This window comes from Cibotium barometz, chromosome 49 (genome assembly GCF_041138505.1).
Source record: "Cibotium barometz isolate CiBa-2024 chromosome 49, ASM4113850v1, whole genome shotgun sequence".
Lineage (NCBI taxonomy): Eukaryota > Viridiplantae > Streptophyta > Polypodiopsida > Cyatheales > Cibotiaceae > Cibotium > Cibotium barometz.
Window position 1 is genome coordinate 6,673,663 of NC_141094.1, and position 19,781 is coordinate 6,693,443.

Sequence of the window (19,781 nt, forward strand, 5' to 3'; positions counted from 1 at the left end):
CCTTTTAGACACGAGGGTGCCCCTCGCCTAACTCCACAAGATCGGGTGGTGTGAGTAATGTCTCTTTGCAAAAAGCAAAAAAAAAAAACAATGAAATCAAGCCCGATAAAGTATGTGGTCTCATAAAAGTATATAAGATAAGATGAGAATAAAAATGGCCGTACGAAAAGCTGCCTCAATGCATGAAAAGCTGATAAACGGACTCCACAACGTTCACACAAGTAATAAACCATTGGGGGAGCTTTAATTTTTTTATTTTTATAATAATAATAAAGTGAGGAATAACAAGAATTTTAATATATGAGGTGGTGGTTTTATTTCTCCAACGTATGCGTGGACATTTACAGAAATACTTCCGAAGGTACTACGTCACATCCCTCCATCCCCTCTCTCTCTCTCTCTCTCTCTCTCTCTCTCTCTGCGCTCTCTCTCTCTCTCTCTCTCTCTCTTTTACAGACGTTCTTGGGGCGCAGTTTCTAATCGAATTCTTGTCACACACATTCACCTCGTGGATTTCTATTGAATTTCAATCAATTGGCCATTGCCATGCCTGAGGTAGCTGCTGCTGCTCTTACCCTAATCATACAATCTTCACATGTGATTATCGATGATCTGTTGTATTAATCACTAGCTCTAAGTTGATTGTGGGATTGTTGCAGGAGGAAAAACAGGAGAAAAAGGAGGAGGACAAGGTTGTGTTGAGAGTTGATATGCATTGCGAGGCATGCAGACAGAAAGTGAGGAAGGCCTTGAAGAGCTCTTTAGGTAATGTGTGAATCATTCACGTGGGTAGGCTCATAAGAAGACCTTTGGAGTGAATTATTGAAGGCCTAAGTTGAGTAAATCTTAGGAGAAGAGCAAAGGAGATGGGCAGCAGACCTTTTGCCTTTCTTGCTAAAACTTTTGCTTCCTTTTTATAAAAGATGTCATAGTGGTTTATACGTGCATGCGCCTGTGTGTGTGTGTGTGTGTGAGAGAGAGAGAGAGAGAGAGAGAGAGAGAGGTGGAGGAGGGGGAGGAGGAGGAGGAGGAGGAGTTGTTTTAAGGCATAGCCAAGCCAGGGGACAACATAGGATCCATATGATGGCACCAAAGTACGGGGAATGGGACTTGAACAATCTGGGATCTCTTGATTGGGGAATGGGACTTGAACAATCCGGGATCTCTTGATTGGGAGCCTGATGTGTAAACCGCTACACCACAGAGAGAGAGAGAGAGAGAGAGAGAGAGAGAGAGAGAGAGTATGAAGTTCTTTTCTGGAAGACAGGGCTTGGAAGTGTTTAAAGAAGAAGGGAATGGACTTGCTGCGTCCATTCATGCTCACAATATGTATGAATGGCGATGCTAGAAGAATAATTCATAGTTGGAATGGGAGTCCATCCCCGATGTCGTGGGCAGCTGGGAGGAGAGGCTTCACTTTGGGCAATCTCACAACTCAGCGTTAGGCCTGACTTGTCAGGATCAGGCGACCATTCTGATGCAGAATGTACCTTGATCGAATGGCGGCTTGGAATAATTCTCCTCTGATAGGCAACCATGACGAGTTTGACAAGGATGTTCTGTCTATGGATCCTTTGTATTACAAAAAAGCAGATGTGGAGTTAGTAGAGCATAGATGTATTCAGATCTTGGTAAGCATGGTGTGATTTTGTATTTCATGGTTTAGCTGATGTCAGACCTTGGGCTATAACGGCCTGGATGGGTGAAGTTTTCTGTGTCTGTAAAGGAGGGTACTGGTGCAAGCAAGCATTTGCCTATGCATTCCTGCCTTGGGCACCGGGGTTCAATCCTTCCCACGAGAGCTGCTGTGCTTTTGTCCAATGTGGGTGTCTTTCTTGAATGTTCCAGACCACCTCTAGGAGCAGGTGACTGAATTGGCACCGCTGCTGGCAGAGATGGTGGTTGATGTAGCACTTTCGCCATCTGCCATTGCTGAAGAGGGGTTAGCTAACTCTGGGTGGGGGTATCACTTTGGCTAGTGGCTCCATATGACACGAAGGCTTTTCTGAAGGAGTATCTGGTGATCTCTAGCCTGAGCATTCTGTCGGTGCTGGTAGCAGTATGGCTAGTGGCTCCATGTGGCATGAAGGCCTTTCTGAAGGAGTCTCTGGTGGTCTCTAGCCTGAGCATTCAGGCAGTGGTGGTATCACTATGGCTAGTGCCTCCATGTGTCACAGGCCTTTCTGAAGGAGTCTCTGGTGGTCTCTAGCCCGGGCACATTGCAGATTTCTCATTTGGTGAAGAATTCTCCCTCAGTAATATCTATCCATGGGATTTTTGGAAGAAGAGCCTATCCAGGATTGTGGATGAGGCAGGGCACATTTTGATGGAGCTAGAGGAGGGACTAGGCAAGGAGGGACCCTCCCAAATGGGGGTAGGTGATGAGGTGGCCTCAATGTCTAGTGGGGCATCACATGGGCGATTTGAGGCCTCTACAACTAGCTGTAAGATTGCATAGTGTGTGTGTGTGTGTGTGTGTGTGAGAGAGAGAGAGAGAGAGAGAGAGAGAGAGAGAGAAAGAGAAAAAAAAAAGAAAGAGAGAGAGTAAGCTTCAAAGCTAGATGCCCTACGGAGTTCTTTTGTAGAAGAGAGGGCTTGGAAAAGCTTAAAGTTCATGGGAATGGACTTGCTGCTGCGTCCATTCCTGCTCAGAATATGTGTGAGTGGCAATGCTGGAAGTGGGATTCGGAGTTGAGAACGACATATTCTGAGCGGCGATTCTGAAAGTGGAGTTCTGAGTTGAGAATGGACGTAGTGAGGCTATCCCTGCATTATGGGCAGCTGGGAGGAGAGGCATCACATCAGGCAATCTCACAACAAAGCATCAACAGAAATCAGGGCTGACTTGTTGGGATCATGCAAGCATTCCTATGTAGAATGTACCTCAATTGTATGACCTGGATTAATCAGAAGATATGGAATTTGTGGAGCATAGCTGTATTCAGATCTTGGTAAGCATGGTGTGATTTTGTATTTCATCGGTAAGCTGCTGTCATATTTTGGGCCACCAGCCTGGATGGGTGAGGTTTTGGGGTTGAACTCGGCAGTCGATAGTTTTTTCAATCCTGTTATGGGCTTCTATCTTGCTGTGACACTGAGGAGACTGTCTTTGTAAAGAAGGGTGCTGCGGCATGCAAGCTTTTGCCTATGCATTCCCACCTTGATCACCAGGGTTCAATCCCTCCCATGAGCTTCTGTGCTTCGTCTGATGTGGGTGTTTTTCTTGAATGTTCCGGACCACCTCAAGGAGCAGGTACACTGTCACGTAGGGTCAGATAACTGACACAGCGCTGCTTCTGGCAGAGATGGTGGTTGAAGTAGCGGTTTTACCGTCTGCCAGCGATAAAGAGGAGTTAGCTAGCTCTGGGTGGGGGTTGCCTGGCATTCAGGCAGTGGTGGTACCACTATGGGGCCGGTGGCTCTATGTGGCACGCAGGCCTCTGCAGGAGTATCTGGGGGTCTCTAGCGGTCACATTGCAGATTTCTCATTTGGTGAAAATTCTCCCTTGGTGGATTCTATTCATAGGATTAGTGGAAGAAGAGGGTAGCTAGGAGGTTGTGGATGAGGCAGGGCATCCATTTTGATGGATGCAGAGGAGGGACTAGTGGGGCATCACATAGAAGATGTGAGGCTTCTACTGACATTTCTTTACCCAAAAGGTGGAAGAAGTGGGGATGTATGGTGCTAGTTTTTGAGCCGTATGAGGTTTGAGGTGTATTTGGTATTTTATTATATATAATATTGAGCGCTAGGTTGGATCATTGCATTGATTATTGTTTGGAGCTATTTTGATTAGAATTTAGTTTAACATATTATATTCCTTTGATTATTGCTGGGAGCTAGCTTGATTTGACTTAAGTTTTATAACGGTTCTATTATAGGTGGATTGCTGCTGCTTTGAATTACTGATTAGATCTAGTTTGATAAGACCTTAGGTTTAGATTTTTTATGGGTGGATTTTTACGTGGATCTAGCTTCAATCAATGGACCTAATTAGTTGAAGAAATGTAATGGTGAATTATTGCTTAGAGCTAGCTAGGTGGAGTAGATGACAAATTCGTATGGGTGGATACTTGATTAGATCATAGGCCAGCATATCTAATGTAATCTTATTTGATTGTAGTAAAGAGAGATCAAAGGCAAATGATCGATCAATGTTGTTGATATAGGTGTTGAGAACATAGATCTTGATGTGAATGAGCAGAAGGTGACTGTGAAGGGCAAGGTGGATGCGAGAAACGTGTTTGAGGTGGTGAAGAAGTGTGGGAAGAGGACTGTGTTGGTGTACCCCGAGCTCTCAAAGGAGGATGAGAAAAAAGAAGACGACAAGAAAAAGGAGGACTCGGTAATCAATTCCATCTCCAAGATAGTCGATTTGATTACCGAATTATTAAACCCGAAAGTGTGTAATAAGCTTTCTTCTACTTTCACCTCCTGCCATTACCCCCATGACATTAACTTTGTTATAGTTTAATTAAATATGGCTCCAATCGTATGCTTTTGTGACTTTATTTTAACTATTATGGTACTTTTTTGTAAATTTCCTTTAGCCCCCTGATACAACTGTGGAGCTTAAAGTTAAAATGCACTGTGGAGGCTGTGCCAAGCAGATTAAGAAAAGCTTATTGAAAATGGATGGTAAGCACATCTAGTCAGATCTGTTTTTGTTGCATTTGTTGTTAAGCTCTTTTTTTTGGCATCTATAGTTTTGTGATATCGAGCTGAAGATGCTTTCTAGGTCCAACTTTTAAGGCAGTTTTCATAAAGGTAATCTGTGATTGTTATCATCAAATTAACAAAGGTTTTGTTGAAAATCTTAAGGTGTGTAATAGTTAGGCCTGGTTTCACAAGTCTCTGGGATGATTCTTGAGACGTGGCCGTAGAGGGCATCCAGATATTCGTGCACATTCTGGCAGCACTTCAGAACAAGGATATGATAAAAAGCTCACATGTTCATTTCAAATGGTAATGTGTACTACCTCTGGCCAATGGCGGGGGTTCAAGCCCTCCAAGGATTCTCCAACATGTCCGTGGAACTTGGAAGCCTTTTTCCTGCAAAGGCTTATGCTTGATGGGGGCCTTGTCACATGATGTGCTGTCTGATGAAATCCATCTTTGCCACCTGGGATGCGGCTTCTTCAAGCCAGAACTTGTGAACCTAGCATCACTAGTATTTTTCATAGTAAACTGCAGATGAATTATTGCTCTTTCAGTCTTGAATATTGGCAACTTTATTATTGATCCAACTCCTTCAAAAGTTGTGTAGTGCATTGTTGGCCTAGCAAAGGAAAAGGGACTTTGGATTGTTTTATTTGTTAGATTAACCACATGATTCTCTGGTATTATGTGTGTTTTTTGTAGGGGTAACGGAGGTAAACGAAGATTTGGCAAGTGACAAAGTGGTAGTGAAGGGGAAGGGTTTAGATGCAGAGAAGGTGTGCGAGAGGGTAAGGAGGTTTCGCAAACATTGTGAAGTGGTACCACCACCACCTCCCCCTAAAAAGGAAGAAAAAAAAGAGGAGAAGAAAGAAGAGGAGAAAAAAGAAAATGAAGAGAAAAAAGAAGACAAGCAAGAAGAGGGTGGTGGTGAAAGCAAGGTAGAGGTGAAGAAATACGTGTACCCTCCGTATCGGAGCATCCCCGAGTACATATACCCTCGTGAGCTCTTCAGCGACGAGAATCCGAATAATTGTAACATTATGTAGAAAAAAGTATCTATCTGGGAATATTCTCCCATGCAAGGTATCCACAGGGATGTATTCTCCTGTGCAGGATATCTGTCTTTCCTTTTTTGTACACAGTCTATACAAATACACCACGTGAAATACTGCGTAAAATATCTTTTTTTGTATGCTTAATCCTGTGTTTTTTTTTTTCATGCATTTGATTTTGAAACAAATTTCCTGCTTAGCAGTGAGCAGGTCTATCTAGCACTGATGTCAGCAGTGACTCAGCAGCTGACCTTTCCAGCTGGCTTCTTTGTACTGTCCATGAAGATGAAAGAAAGCGGTGTTGAATTTTTGAATGTGCACGTTATACCTTCAATTCTACATGTCACGAAGATGCTGCGTTCATATTACTGCACGGTCCAACTAAAAGTGTTCATTTTGGTACAGTTGGGTCCCCTTCTTCCTGCCAACAGAGGCACAATAATAATATAGCCACAGTTTCACTCTCTCTCTCTCATTACTGTCGTACTACCTACAATCAGGGCTTAAATTTTTCAGCATGATTCTGTTTGATTTCTTTCCTTCTTCGTATCCCTATGGCATGATACAAAGGCAGGCTGGTGGACATGTATCTACAATTGGGACTTAAATTTTTAGCATGATTCTATTTGACTCCTTTCCTTCTTCGTACACCTATGGTATGATACAAAGGCAGGCTGGACATGCTGTCCCTTTTACAATGATCTTTTTGTGTGCATGACACATCGGTGAGTGTGTGATGCACTATGCGCTTGCAGTCTGTGACCTGAGCCAAGTACCTATAGTAATGTGTCTACTTACTGCCTGTTTGTGCGCAGATAAAAGTGTCATGAGCCAAGTACCTACGTGTAATGTGTCTACTTACCGCCTGCTCGCACGGCCAAAACTGTGACATTTGCAGACACTGGTTGTGGGAATTTCAGGTCACTCATTTTTCTACTGAAAGGGCCACGAATGGCTGGCTTGGCCATGGTGGTTGCCATGCCCAAAATATGGTGGGTGATACAAATCTTGCAGCCACCATGTTCAAAATGCATGTGGTTGTCTTCCCCATCATCTTTGCAAGAACCAACCCACCTCTCCTTTCAAAGCATGAACCTGCCATGGTGATATGAAGGCAAGGTTGGGAGAACAGGTAGACAACAGTTGCAGAGACGATGGTGTTAGAGCCCACATTGCTCTTCAAGTTGTCTGTAGAATGGCTTTCAAGCTTGATCTGAATGAATTGTAGTGCCAAGAGATGGAAGACTCCATCACAAGTACCCAGACTACTCTGGCTGACCCTCCACCACCAGCTGCTGTGGCTGTTGCTGCACAACAAGATTTGAACATCAATTGGGACTGGGGTTCTGGTATCCTCCAAGTTGGCAGTGGGCACTTGATGAGGAGGTAGAGGAAGCTCCCAGATCATATACCAGCCAAAGACCAAAAGTGGGAGTACATTTCAGAGAATTGCCGGGATTCAGGGAAGCAGTGCTTGTACAGGTGGAACAGGTTTTACAAAAACTATGACTATGGTTGGAACACACCATCGAGGAGTGCCTATTGGAGGATGAACCCACGAGAACGTAGAAAAGGGGGCTTTTGGCTATGTTTGTGGACCAGATCTTCACTGCCATTGAGGATTGGTATGGCTAAAGCCTCACTGTTGAGCTAATAGCTGATGTCTTGGGTTTGATTTCTTCCCTCAACATTGTGCAATTTTTGTGTTTATATTTGGTGTTTTCATCTTGATTTATCGCATGGTCTGCTCTCTATTTTATACATGTAATGTGACAAGGCCAGATGCGCACCTATAAGGTCACTAACTCATGAGGTGCCCAATGTAGATGCTGAGGACATTTCAGATGATGAGCTTGCTGATCCTCAGCATAGAGGCGGCAGTACCAGTGTGGAAAGAGAGACCCCCAAATATCCTCATTGCGGGCGTAGACATTAGGTTCTCCTATAAGAGCATCTGGAATCCTTGCTTGTCTGCTGGCGATCCTGCTGCCAAGGGTCTCCCAAGTAAAGCACAACCAGTGCATGATCTGAGAAGGTGCGAGGATGCCCACTGTGCCGTCCCTGTCACATGCCCACTCATCAACATAGATAGAACCTGTCAAGCTGGGGCAGGTTTGGAGCACAGGCATGGTGGTCCAATCTGGAGAAGTGTAGACTAAGGGGGGGGCTTCCAAACTCCTGTAAATGCCAAACATGTGTGTCCCCTCAACACAAAAAGAAGCTCCTCCTAGGCCGTGCTCTCCATCGAACCTATGGTAGTGTTAGTGCTGCCACTGCAGTGATCTTCTAAAGCTTCAATCATGTTAAAGTCTCCTCCCCTGCACCTGCATCGGGACTCACCTGGATCGCCCAGGCATAGTGGGTTGTTCCTTCTATTGGGGAGGACGGTGTGGCTCTCCTCAGCATCTACGCCCCCAACAAGGCACATGACAGGGCTGACTTTAGGATCCAAGTACGACATGGCCTTCCCAGGTAGATCACTCCTCTCTGGCGTGCCACTGTGAATGTATCAGAATAGCACCATCTTCGCAGCAAAGCTGAGGTAACATGCCATATGGAGCTTGAACCCTTTGGGGCTACATCCCGTGAGGTCCACCTGTTCATTTTCTTCTACCACCTCACTAGAAAACTGGCTTCCAGGGGAAGGCATCTGAAAAAGGAGTAAGTAGTCCATAGGGGGCACCCTCAGACTCTGGAGAGAGGGTAGTAGATGATAGTTTCCACTAGATCAAAATACTGGTGCTAGGATCGGATATGGGGCAGACCAAGCACTTCTGGAGAGTGGCCACCACCCCGCTGAGAGGAGGCCGGGGGTGGGTGGAGGGAGCAGGAGGAGACTGGGATGGCTCCCAGGCACTGATAGCAGGGTGGGGTGGAGTTGCGGTCGAGCTGGTCTCGCAGTGACGGTCCCAACCTTGCCTACCACGACGGCGGCGGTGACGGTGCTGGCGAGGGGTCCATCACTGTTGGCCCACTGGAGGCTGCCGGCGGGTAGAGGGGAGGGGAGGCGCACAGAGGGATGCGTATGGGGAACTCCTTGTAGCTATTCGCTCTCTACTAACAGCATGGCCTATTCATCCACCATAATTCAAAAAATTGCTGACACATTGCACTGTCCCTGCACTAAGATATCCAGCAGCTTAGGGTTCATTATTTCATAAGCTTGTGTGAGAGGGTGTTTCCATGGAATAAGGAGAGATTTCTTCTCTATGAGCAATAAAAATGCATGTACCTCTAATGCTCCCTTCATGGTGCAAGAATCATCTCCCTTCCTTGTATTGGGTTAGACACTGACTCTGTCAAGTGGCAAAACCTCCCGCTCCTTACACACAAAATGGCAAATATCAATGACACAAAAATTTAGGCAACAATTTTCATAGATGTCAAACAAGAAACTCAAGTTCAATTGATGGAGAAAGGCCCTTGGGGAGTCATCACGGGTGAAGACGCAAATCATCGGTGTCGGCATTTCTGATGAGTTGTTTATACACCACATGGATATATCAAGAAATCAGCCAAGGAGGCATGGGACAACCTCAACGTACGGGTGAGTGTGGGAGACCTTGACTATACAAGCTTTTCTGGTCGTTATGCATGTAGCTAGGGGGGTGTTGGTGAAAGTTAGGTTGAATCATTGAGGGGGGGAGGGGGGGGAGTGTTGGTGAAAGTTAGGTTGAATCAAGCATTGCCAAATTGTAAGGGGTGTGAGTGCAACAATGTAAAAGGGGGTTAAAAAGGTTAGAGAATCCACGAGAAGAGCCAATTGGAGTCATTATAGGGGGGAAATTGTAAGGAGTAGATTAAGGAGAGGTGAAGGAATTCAAGGAAGATGATTACGTAGTAAATAGATTTGTATCTTGCCTGTTTATAGGCCATTTTTTTAGCATGTGGTGTATATTCACACTTCTCTTGTAGTTGTAATAATTAAATGCCACTGATGTGGCATTTAATTAATACAACCTTAGGCATGAGCTCCCCCATTGCCTACCCTCTTCCTCTACTCCTCTCTCTCCCTCTCTTTACTCGTTAAATGAGCCCTTTGAGGCCATTTATAGAGAATTGTGAGACCTTAAATAGAACTACTTGAGAACCCGTGCTTCGCACGTCTTTTGAGGCTTCCAAAATCAAAACCTCCTCCTCCCCTTCCCGAACCCCAAATTCTTGTCACGTGGCAGCTTTGTGAAACTTGTTAAATTAATGTATCTCAAAGTGTGGTGGTGGTCAGCCATCTTCTACACGTGGATATATAAAGAGCATCTGCCCCCATTGTAAATTCTATCTTCATTGCTAATAATTAATATCAAGCTTGTTCGGCTATCTCTCTCTCTCTCTCTACGTGTGCGCGTGTGTAACGCTTCCGCAGCTAGATTCTTGACATGGTATCAGAGCCCTAGGCTCGTGATTCTCGGCAGCACCACGCAAGGAGCAGCAGGAGAAGAAGAAGAAGGCGAGGCACCTGGCAGTAGGTAGCAGAACGTGGAGAAGGCGTTGTGAGCAAGGTCTGGCAGTTGCAGGCAGGCTGTACACCAGCTGCATGGGCAGCAGTAGCAGAGGCGGTGGTTGACGTCTTTCTTTGTGGTCCCGCATCTGGCGCAAGGCAGGCCAAGCAAGGCACAAGGCGGCAGCGACAGCACATACAGTTGAAACATCGTTCCCATGCACGGTTGACCTTGAAGAGTGGACCTCGATGAAGTGTTCACATGTTGAGCGTCGACAAGATTCTGGCAGGGGTACCTGGTGGCGATTCTCAAAGAGACTAGTATGTCTATATAAGTGGACCAAAGAACAAGAAAATCCGAGAGCCTTGATGAATTTTGGCGGGTGTTTCCTAGCTACAACTGTGATGGACTCTCCATGCATGAGCAAAGTATTTGATTTGGCTATGAAGCGACAAGGATATCTGTACCAGTGGACATGTGTACAACAAAGTTTCCGTGTTGTGGAGTTGGTTCCGAGACTCAGATCCGAGGACCCTAACCATCACTCTTTGGCAGTTTCCAGTTCACAAAGGATAGTTTTCCTGATAATCAATTGGTTGACATCGAGGTTGCGGATGATTTCCATGCTAACATCTTGTGGCAAGCCATTTGGACCAGGGTTCCCATTATCCAGGAGCAGTGAGACTCTTTATCTTCTTCGGGCTATTGCAGCAGAGGGGGATTGGGAGGTGTCAACTTCAACGTAACTATGGAGATACTCCCCTCACATGTTTCAGCCAGAGAGAGGCACGTGAGGGGGAGAGGGGGCTAATCAAAGCTTCCATCAGGTGTATTGGAACCGTGTGACGGAGTTCAAAGCACATGCATCTGGCGAGAAGAACGGCTTGACAACACTATGGACGTGCTTTTGTTTGCAGTTCATTGTGGTAACATTATGGACGGGATGAGTTCCTAGTTCATTGTCAGAGAATTTTGGGCGTCATGTGTCGATAGTTCAATGTTCAGGAGATCTTTTGGACGTGTGTGTTCTCATCAACGAATGGAGGATCATGGATGTGGAGTTGTCTGCAATTCATTATTCTATGTGGCAGCTGAAGCTCAAGATGGCATTCCTTGAGGAGACAGGTTGCTTGGTGCATTTTCCGAGGTGTATTCGGTATCCGGCCGGTACTGAGGTGTCCATGGTTGCATCTACATCAACTTGGCTTGTTCATCTATGCCCACTATGAGCTACAGAGAGGGTGTTAAATTAATGTATCTCAAAGTGTGGTGGTGGTCGGCCATCTTCTACACGTGGATATATAAAGAGCATCTGCCCCCATTGTAAATTCTATCTTCATTGCTAATAATTAATATCAAGCTTGTTCGGCTATCTCTCTGTCTCTATGTGTGCGTGTGTGTAACGCTTCCGCAGCTAGATTCTTGACAAAACTCTCCTTAAGATAATATAGAGAAGGGTATGGGTGAATGCAGCACATTGGAAACCACGAGCACATTGGAAGCCATATGTTTCATGTGTTCAAGTTTTCCTTAGCACACCTCGAAGCTTGCCAAACCTTTGAAGGGGATTTCCTTGTGAACCAATGAATTGGCACGCATATCGACCAAGGTAATGCCACCATGAAGGTCTGTTTCTAGTAACCCTTTCTCTAGCATTGAAAGCATGTAGCTCTCGGCCTGTGTTTGCAGCTAGAAAGCTGTGTTTGCAGCTAGAAAGCTTGTGGAGCATATGTATAAAAGAGGGGACTTGGACCATGGTTGTAACTTTTGATGATCATTTTTAGAAATGGAAATTTATGTTTCTTGGAGCTCATGGCTTCTCTCTTGGCTTGTGGAAGGCTATTTCCATTAACACACTTAGGCATCATGTTTACATGGTGATTACTCATATTTTTCATGCATTACATCCCTTCATTCCAATTGGTATCAGAGCTCTTGATTTTGATCATGGGCATGCATGGGTTGTTGGGAAAATTTGCTTGAAAATTTGAGTTTCTTTCATTTTTTTTTCTCATTTTCTTGTAATCCTTGAGTGATTCTTGACAAATCTTCTCTAATCTTGCTTAATCTCATGGAGATGGTGAGCATTTCATGGAAATTGCTTGAATTTTGAGTAATTTTGGCCAATTTTGCCATTTTTGGACCAAATTTTGGGCCTCTGGACCAAAAATTTGGGACAGTCGGGCCAAAACTTAGGGCAAGTGACTAATTGCAATTAACTTTTCTGCTAATCACGTTTAGTAATCATCTTCTTCTTTCTCAAGCTTTCCATAGCCATGGGATGCTCTTCCTTTACCCGTTTTGATGCCAAACCTTAGGGTTTTTGTAGAGCTTCTTGAGATCTTTCATTTGAGCCTCTTTCTTGCAAATTTTTTCTCAAGATTTGGGAGCTTGTGAACCTTTCTCCATGGCTGAAAGTTGAGCTTTCATTGCCAAGTTCTACTCAACATAGATGGCTGCAAGCATCATATTATGGTGATTTCTTCTCTCAATGAGCATGGAGACTAGCAATGGGGCTGAATTTTCACTTCCACGTTGAATTTTGGGGCTGATTTTCGCTGATTTTCGTCGCCTCTTCCATGCCTCCTCCAAGCTATGAAGCTTAGCCACAAGCTTCATGAAGGATTGCTAAGTGTTTTAGCCCTTTTTGGTGAGATTTTGGGGAGTATTTCATGGCCAATGGAGAGGGAGAAATGGTGTTCTTTGGCTGCAAATCAGGGAGCAAAAAGAGGCTACGTTTTTCTTCAACAAGAGGCTTCTTCAACATTTTCTACCATTGAAGCTTTCCGGATGACATTTGGTGAGTGGTTTGATCAATTTCTTGCAAGTTTGAAGCATTTGGTGGAGCTTGGGAATGGATTAGGGTTGGCCACATTCAAACTCCCCTAATTTTCAGAAATTAACCATTAAAGCTTGACCATTCACATGCCAATATTGCTTCTCCATGCATTATTGATAGCAATGGTGAAAGGAATTGAATCCACATGAGCTTGGCCAATTCATAGATCACATTTTGGGGGATTTTCTTCATTATGTCTCATTTGGCATGCCATTGATGGAATAGCAAGCTTATGCAATGTTTTTGGAGTCCCTCATGCTCATCTTGATGCCATATGGACTCTATGGATGCTATACATAGCCATGCCAATGCTATGTTTTACACATGGGCATAAGAGAGCATAAGTTTTGGAAGCATGCATTTGTCAATATGATGTGAAAGGGATTGTTGGAATGCAATTGCAAATGCCTTGATTGTGGTTAACAAATGCTTATGCAAATGCCATGGTGAGGGCATTGTGAATTGTTGGTTTGTGTTGGAGCTTTTGGATGATGGATTGAGGCATGAGTCCATGCTTTATTGATGAGTTCTAAATTGTAAAAGGGCATGAGTCATGCTCAATACTTGTAAGCCAACAAACTTGTTCTATCATTTGATATTATCCACATCATTTTGTACCTACACTCACCATTGCTACCACTTCTAGTTTCTATAGAATCTAGCAATGTGTGAGGGTACCTTGGCATTGGTTGGAGAGGCCAAGGGGAGAATGGCTTGAACTCTTTGTGCCGTGATTGCTTGGTAAAGCGGTACAAAGGGGGATTAGGTACACCGGTGTGAAGAAATGGCCTCAACCTTCACCTTGGAGGAAAACTCGGTGAAGGGGTGAGAAGAGCTTGGCCGGGAGATCGGCAAGCTTCAACGCGCGTCCTCAACAATCCTCACTATCGACTTTGTGGATGCATTTGGGCAATGGGGCCCCTTTTCCGTCATATTGTGTGGATATTGCAAATGCTTTGATGGACAAAGAGTGCATATGATCTTTCATGACATTGTGGGATACAAAGAGTATTGCATTGTGATTTGAGAAGTTGCATTTTCATTTGAGATTTGGTTCCAATTACAAAGGAGACTCTGGCGGAATTTTTCCAACAAGGGAGCCAAACAAGCTTATTGATTGGAGATTTACCCCATGGATACACTTGAAGAGTTATTCACAACTATCAAGGGGAGAAACACCAATCATTTGTAGCCGGATTGAGCTTTGGGACCGAATTTTGAGAATTTCTGGGATTTTACAAAACCCTAATTCAGTCCTAGGGTTTTTGGGATTAGGTCCGAGTGATTACACGACTCTATTCTACTCCTTGAGAGTTTTCAAATGAGCCATAGAACCCCTTAACCGGATATCACAATCTCGGTCAAAGTAGTCATGTTGACTTTCTGGTCAAAGTCAAACAGAATATACTTCCACTTTGACTGAATCAAAATGCTTTTAGGGGTAGGTTCTATCTTCCGTTAGCTTTCTATAGAGCCGTCAAAATCCTAATTCCGACATATATTTTGCATTTTAGAGCCAAATTACTACTTTCAGCTGTCCCGCACAAACCCTAAAACATAGAGTACTTGCCCACACCTAATTCTTACTGTGTTCATTTGGGAGAATAGTAGACACCATTACCTACCCATAGAACCTTCTTTTGTCCAATTCCGACATCATTTGGGCATTCTACCAACATCTTGCATTTCTTCACTATGCCGAAGGGAAGACCACACAAGGGTGGGGATGTTGTGCAAGAAATGATCATTGGTGATGAGGACATGGAAGGTAATATGGATGCAAGGGATGCATTCATCAATGAAGACAATGGGGGCAATGTACATAATCAAATTTCTCAAGGGACACAAGCGGCGGTTAACCATGACACCCTCATGCAAATGCTTGTACAACGGTTGGAGACCTTAGACTCCAAGCTTGATTCTCATTTTGAAACATTATCCTCACGGATTGGTGTGATGGAGGACAAGTTTGGGAAGTCTCAAGCACAAGAAAAGCATGGGAATTATGGTGACTATGAGCAAAGAAAAGGCAAGAGCATCTTGAATGAGGATTCCATGAAGGCCGTACAAGAGGATCCATTGGGAGCATCCACTCGGGGATTCATGGCGGATGCACGGAGACCTCTTGTCAAGGACATGTGTCCTCCTTCTTTTCATTCGGGTTTGTCTCACCTCAATGCATCAAAGGGTCCTACCTTTTCTAGGGCAATGCATTCAAGGGAAGAGGATGAGGTGTTTGTGAATGATGAGGAGATTGCACTCGATTGGAATCAAATGTCCTTTGCCCAAAGACAAAGGGATGCTCACGAGAAGTGGATGGAATTGTCGAATATTATCAAGAGGGATTACAAAGACTTTGCACAATTTATGGAGTCATACTCGAAGATGCAAAGATTCAAGCCCTCTACCCAACATGATAACCCATCCCACATATCTTCCAAGGATGTCAAAGACAAAATCTCACTATCAAAGTTCAAAGGTGACGGGTCATCTCCGCAAGAGTTGGAGGAGTGGGCTACCAAGCTTGACACCTATTTCCAACTTTACCCAAAAAGTGAGCGTGATATGGTACAATTTTCCTCCTTACATCTTGAAGATTATGCTCATCAATGGTGGAGGCACTTGGTCAAACAAGGGAACACGCCATCAACTTGGGAAGGATTGAAGCGGGAGATGAACTTGGCCTTCATTTCACCCTTAGTGCTCGACCGATACCATGAAGAATGGTATGAGCTTTCTCAAAAGGGGATGATGGTGAGAGGTTACATCAAGAGATTTTTGAAGCTTTCAATGTACGTGGAAGGCTTGAGTGAAGACATGAAGATGAAAAAGTTTGTGCATGGGCTTGAACACTTCATCAAGGCGGATGTGTCGGCTCAAAGGCCTAGCTCTCTCAAAGAAGCTATGAGGTTAGCCGAACTCTATGAGCCAAAGTACAAGAGGTCTCAGCCCATGACCTTCACCAAAGACACTCTCAAACCAACCACTACTTCTTACAATTTTGGGAAAGGTCCTATCTCTACATTACCATCCTCTAATCCAAGAACTCCTACATCATTTGGGGGTGGACAGCCAAAGAATGAGATACATCAATTTGATGCCAAAAAGGGTAGTGACTTCATGAAGAAGAAGCCCTTTCAACCCTTCAAGAAGACTCAAAGAATGGATGATCCAAAGATTGGGGAGTTGAGAAGCAAAGGGCTATGTTTCAAGTGCAAAGAGAGGTGGTCACCCGGGCATGTGTGCAAATCAAAGAAGATTGTGGCCACTATGATCCTCATGGATGAGGAAGAGAACAAGGATGACTCTCATGACATTGAGGAATGGGAGGATTGCAATGAAGAAGCACATGAGGAGTCACTTGAAGACCATTCTTTCATCACGGAGGATGGTGAGTTTCCGTTTGATCCGGGAGGTGGAGTTAAGGAAAGCCTTGTGGACGGAGACATGCCTACCAATGCAGAAATTTCAGCTTGCATATGCTCTATCTCACAAGAGTTGTTGGCGGGTTGCAAGAGTTGTTGGCGGGTTGCAAGAACCCAAGCACACTAAGGTTGGTGGGGACCATCAATGGGAGGGTTGCACATATTCTTGTGGATTCCGGGAGCACTCATAGCTTCATCAACTCTAAATCCATCAACTCTCTCAAACTCAACACAAAGAAGTATACATGCTGTAATTTCTGGACAGCTTTGGGAAGGTCTACTATTGGGCCTATTTTTCTACTCCAACAAGCTTCATGGCGTATCCTAATAAAAGATTATGATGTGGGCTACATATGGCTGAGTGTACATATCATTTTCAGCCCAATATATGGAGTCTAAATGAAGGATTTTCAAGGGTCTTCATCGACTAGAAGGGCTGTCATAACAGTCCCACTCATACACTTTGGGCTTGAAGCTTTGTGGACTTGTATACATCCGGATTTTCATTGTATATGTGCTTTGGATGTACTTGAGAACTCTTAACCACTTCCCATTGATTATATTAGAGTCTCATACTTTGAGATTGTACATGTTATTGATTTTGAGGACAAAATCTTTGGGAAGGGATGGTTTGTAATAAAGTAAGAACTTTATTCAATAGGGTTAATAATGGGACAAGTCCATGTATAAAAGAGGGGACTTGGACCATGGTTGTAACTTTTGATGATCATTTTTAGAAATGGAAATTTATGTTTCTTGGAGCTCATGGCTTCTCTCTTGGCTTGTGGAAGGCTATTTCCATTCTCTTGGTGAGAGACTAAACACACTTCGGCATCATGTTTACATGGTGATTACTCATATTTTTCATGCATTACATCCCTTCATTCCATCAATCATGCTAGAAACAAACCTTTGTGTTAGCAGTACCTTGGTTGATATATATGCTAAATGTGCTTGCCTGCAAGGCACCTTGAAATGTTTGGCAAGCTTCAAGTGTGCTAATGAAGCACTAAGTTGCTTTGAATAGATGAAACATGCAGGCCATGGATGCATTAAACTGCTACTTATCAAATTCAACGCAGATGGCTCGCTCTTGGATGCCAAGGGATGGGTGAAATTGCCAAAAAAGATGAAAGACGGAAGTTTATTTCAGTGTAATCTATGTTCAGTTGTGAGGTAGCTTGGTTACGTAAGTTACTTGGAGATTGGGGGCTGCATGTGGACAGATAGGTTGCATGACTTGCCGTGGTTTGTATCTTCTTGTTCACATATCTCATATACATGTCCCTCAACTTAATCAAGTGAATGTGTCCCTCAACTTAATCAAGTGAATGTTGTCCTAGATATTTAGGCATCTGATATCTTCAAGTTTCATATCACTGCTAGTATCTAACACGGCGTGTGACTGGAATTTGGCCTGTCTAGACCCATCCTTATGGGCTTAAAAGGGAAAGTGGTTGGTGATAATCCCATTCCAAGATTAGTACATCTAACCACCCAGAATCCTCCTTATCGGTTAAGTGCGAGATTTAGTCACTGGTCGGCTAAAGGTTACTTCAAGGAAGATCAAGCACACCCCACTGACCCCAGCCATCCCTAGAAAGAAGTATATTGTACTCATGTTACTGCTGGTATCTTTATTCTGCCAACACAATGTGTTATGGCTGCCAAAACATAGGTTACTCCTAAGGAAGGTCAAGCATAGATAGTATTGGTTACACCCTAGCCATCCCTGCTTGCAAAATGGAGAATTAAATGGCAACTGATTGACCAATATTCTTGGTATGGGCACTGAGAATATAAACCTTGATGTGAATGAACAGAAGTTAACTGTGAAGGGACTGTGCTGGTGTACCCTGAGCACTCAAAAGGAGAAAGAGAAGAAAGAAGAGGAGGAGGTCTCAAAGGTAGCTGATTTGACTACAGACTTATTGAACCCCAGAGTGTGCAATGAGCTTTCTGCTACCCCTTCACCAGCGCCTCCATTGAAATCGTTTGCTTTTGTGACGTTTAATTAATTAATATGGTATGCTTTTTGTAACAAATTTGTCTTGTAATATGGTATGCTTTTTGTAACAAATTTGTCTTGTAATATGGTAATGCTTTAATTAATTAATTATTATGGTATATACGCTCTTGTAGCAAATTTCTAGGCCGCTCTGCCCTCACCCTGACGTCAGCAGTGACTCGGCATGTCGGGCAACTTGTTTTACACGTCAGACTCGGAATCTTACACGTCACGCGACAAGGTGCGTCCGTACGACGCCGCTGAGCCAATAATTCAAATGCAAATTTGAACAAGGAATTTTTCCCATAGTTTTTCATCCAATTACTACTATTTCTTGAAAATTTGGACGAACCCCAGTATTTTGATGTAATTGACTTATTGGTATACTTGGTTTTTTTAGCTAATATATATACTTACTATTGCTCTAGGAGGCATTTTTTTCTTGTCCTATAAAGATGAGGCGGATTTTTCAAAAGTTGAGCGAACTTGTCTCGCACCATGCAATATAATAAAGGTATCAAACAGTACCTTTACTCCAACAAACCCAAGCTCTATTGGGCTGCTATCGGGGTTATGCTAGTACGCTCCAATGAAAAAATAGATAGCTCACCCAACTTGTCCTCTTTTGTCATTTTTGTGTGCCCTCTACACCCTTGCAAGTTGCTACCCCCCACAATCCCTAGGCCGGAGGGCAAGCTCATGTTACCTTGTGTTACCCCCACTATAGCCTTGCTATGGGAGCTCTTAGTCGTGCTAGTGAACCCCTCCCTAGTCACCCATATTTTTGACCCATACTTAGCATAACTAACCAATTAGATGTTTGTGCTCGAATTTAATAAGAAGAGTATTAAATGCAAAAAGTGTTATTTCCCAAGTCTCCTAGTGTGTGCGTGGGACGAAATGAAATTGTTCTCGTGGAAAGGGTAGGCTAGTAGCACTCGACATAATGCAGATTCTCTTTGTGCACTTGAAGGTTTGGAAATTGTAAATTTTTGGGTGTTTTTAGTTATAAATACCTTAAGTTGTTATAAATTTGTCAAAAAATACTTCCCTCCAATATTTAGAGATGGAGGTTTTTCACCATTTGGTGAAGAACTTTTTTTCACACTCACCCTTTCACCCATTTTCCCTAGGCATCTGTTTGCAACATGACGGTGGGTGGGTGGCTCATTTGTGTCATTTTGTGAGTGTGCGATGCGTAGTGCTGTATGTTGAATGTATGCATTTAGCCTTAAATTGTTGGAAGCCTCAAAGGTTGATAGTGACCCCAAAATTTTATTTGAAGGGCTTATTTCAATATTGCATTTGTTTGTAAAGAGGTTGGAATGGCATGTATGATGTTACTATTTTTTTTTCTC

The 19,781-nt window shown here is 43.7% G+C and overlaps 1 protein-coding gene across 1 annotated transcript; it reads left to right on the top strand.

Annotated features, from left to right (window-relative positions):
• Positions 1–328: 328 nt before the first annotated feature.
• On the top strand, positions 329–5,838 carry LOC147610234 (heavy metal-associated isoprenylated plant protein 8-like). The gene is made up of 5 exons (XM_086786281.1): positions 329–555; positions 660–765; positions 4,171–4,346; positions 4,552–4,639; positions 5,363–5,838. Exons 1-5 carry the CDS (start codon positions 547–549, stop codon positions 5,704–5,706), a joined length of 723 nt encoding a protein of 240 aa, XP_086642407.1. The 5' UTR covers positions 329–546; the 3' UTR covers positions 5,707–5,838.
• Positions 5,839–19,781: the final 13,943 nt, after the last annotated feature.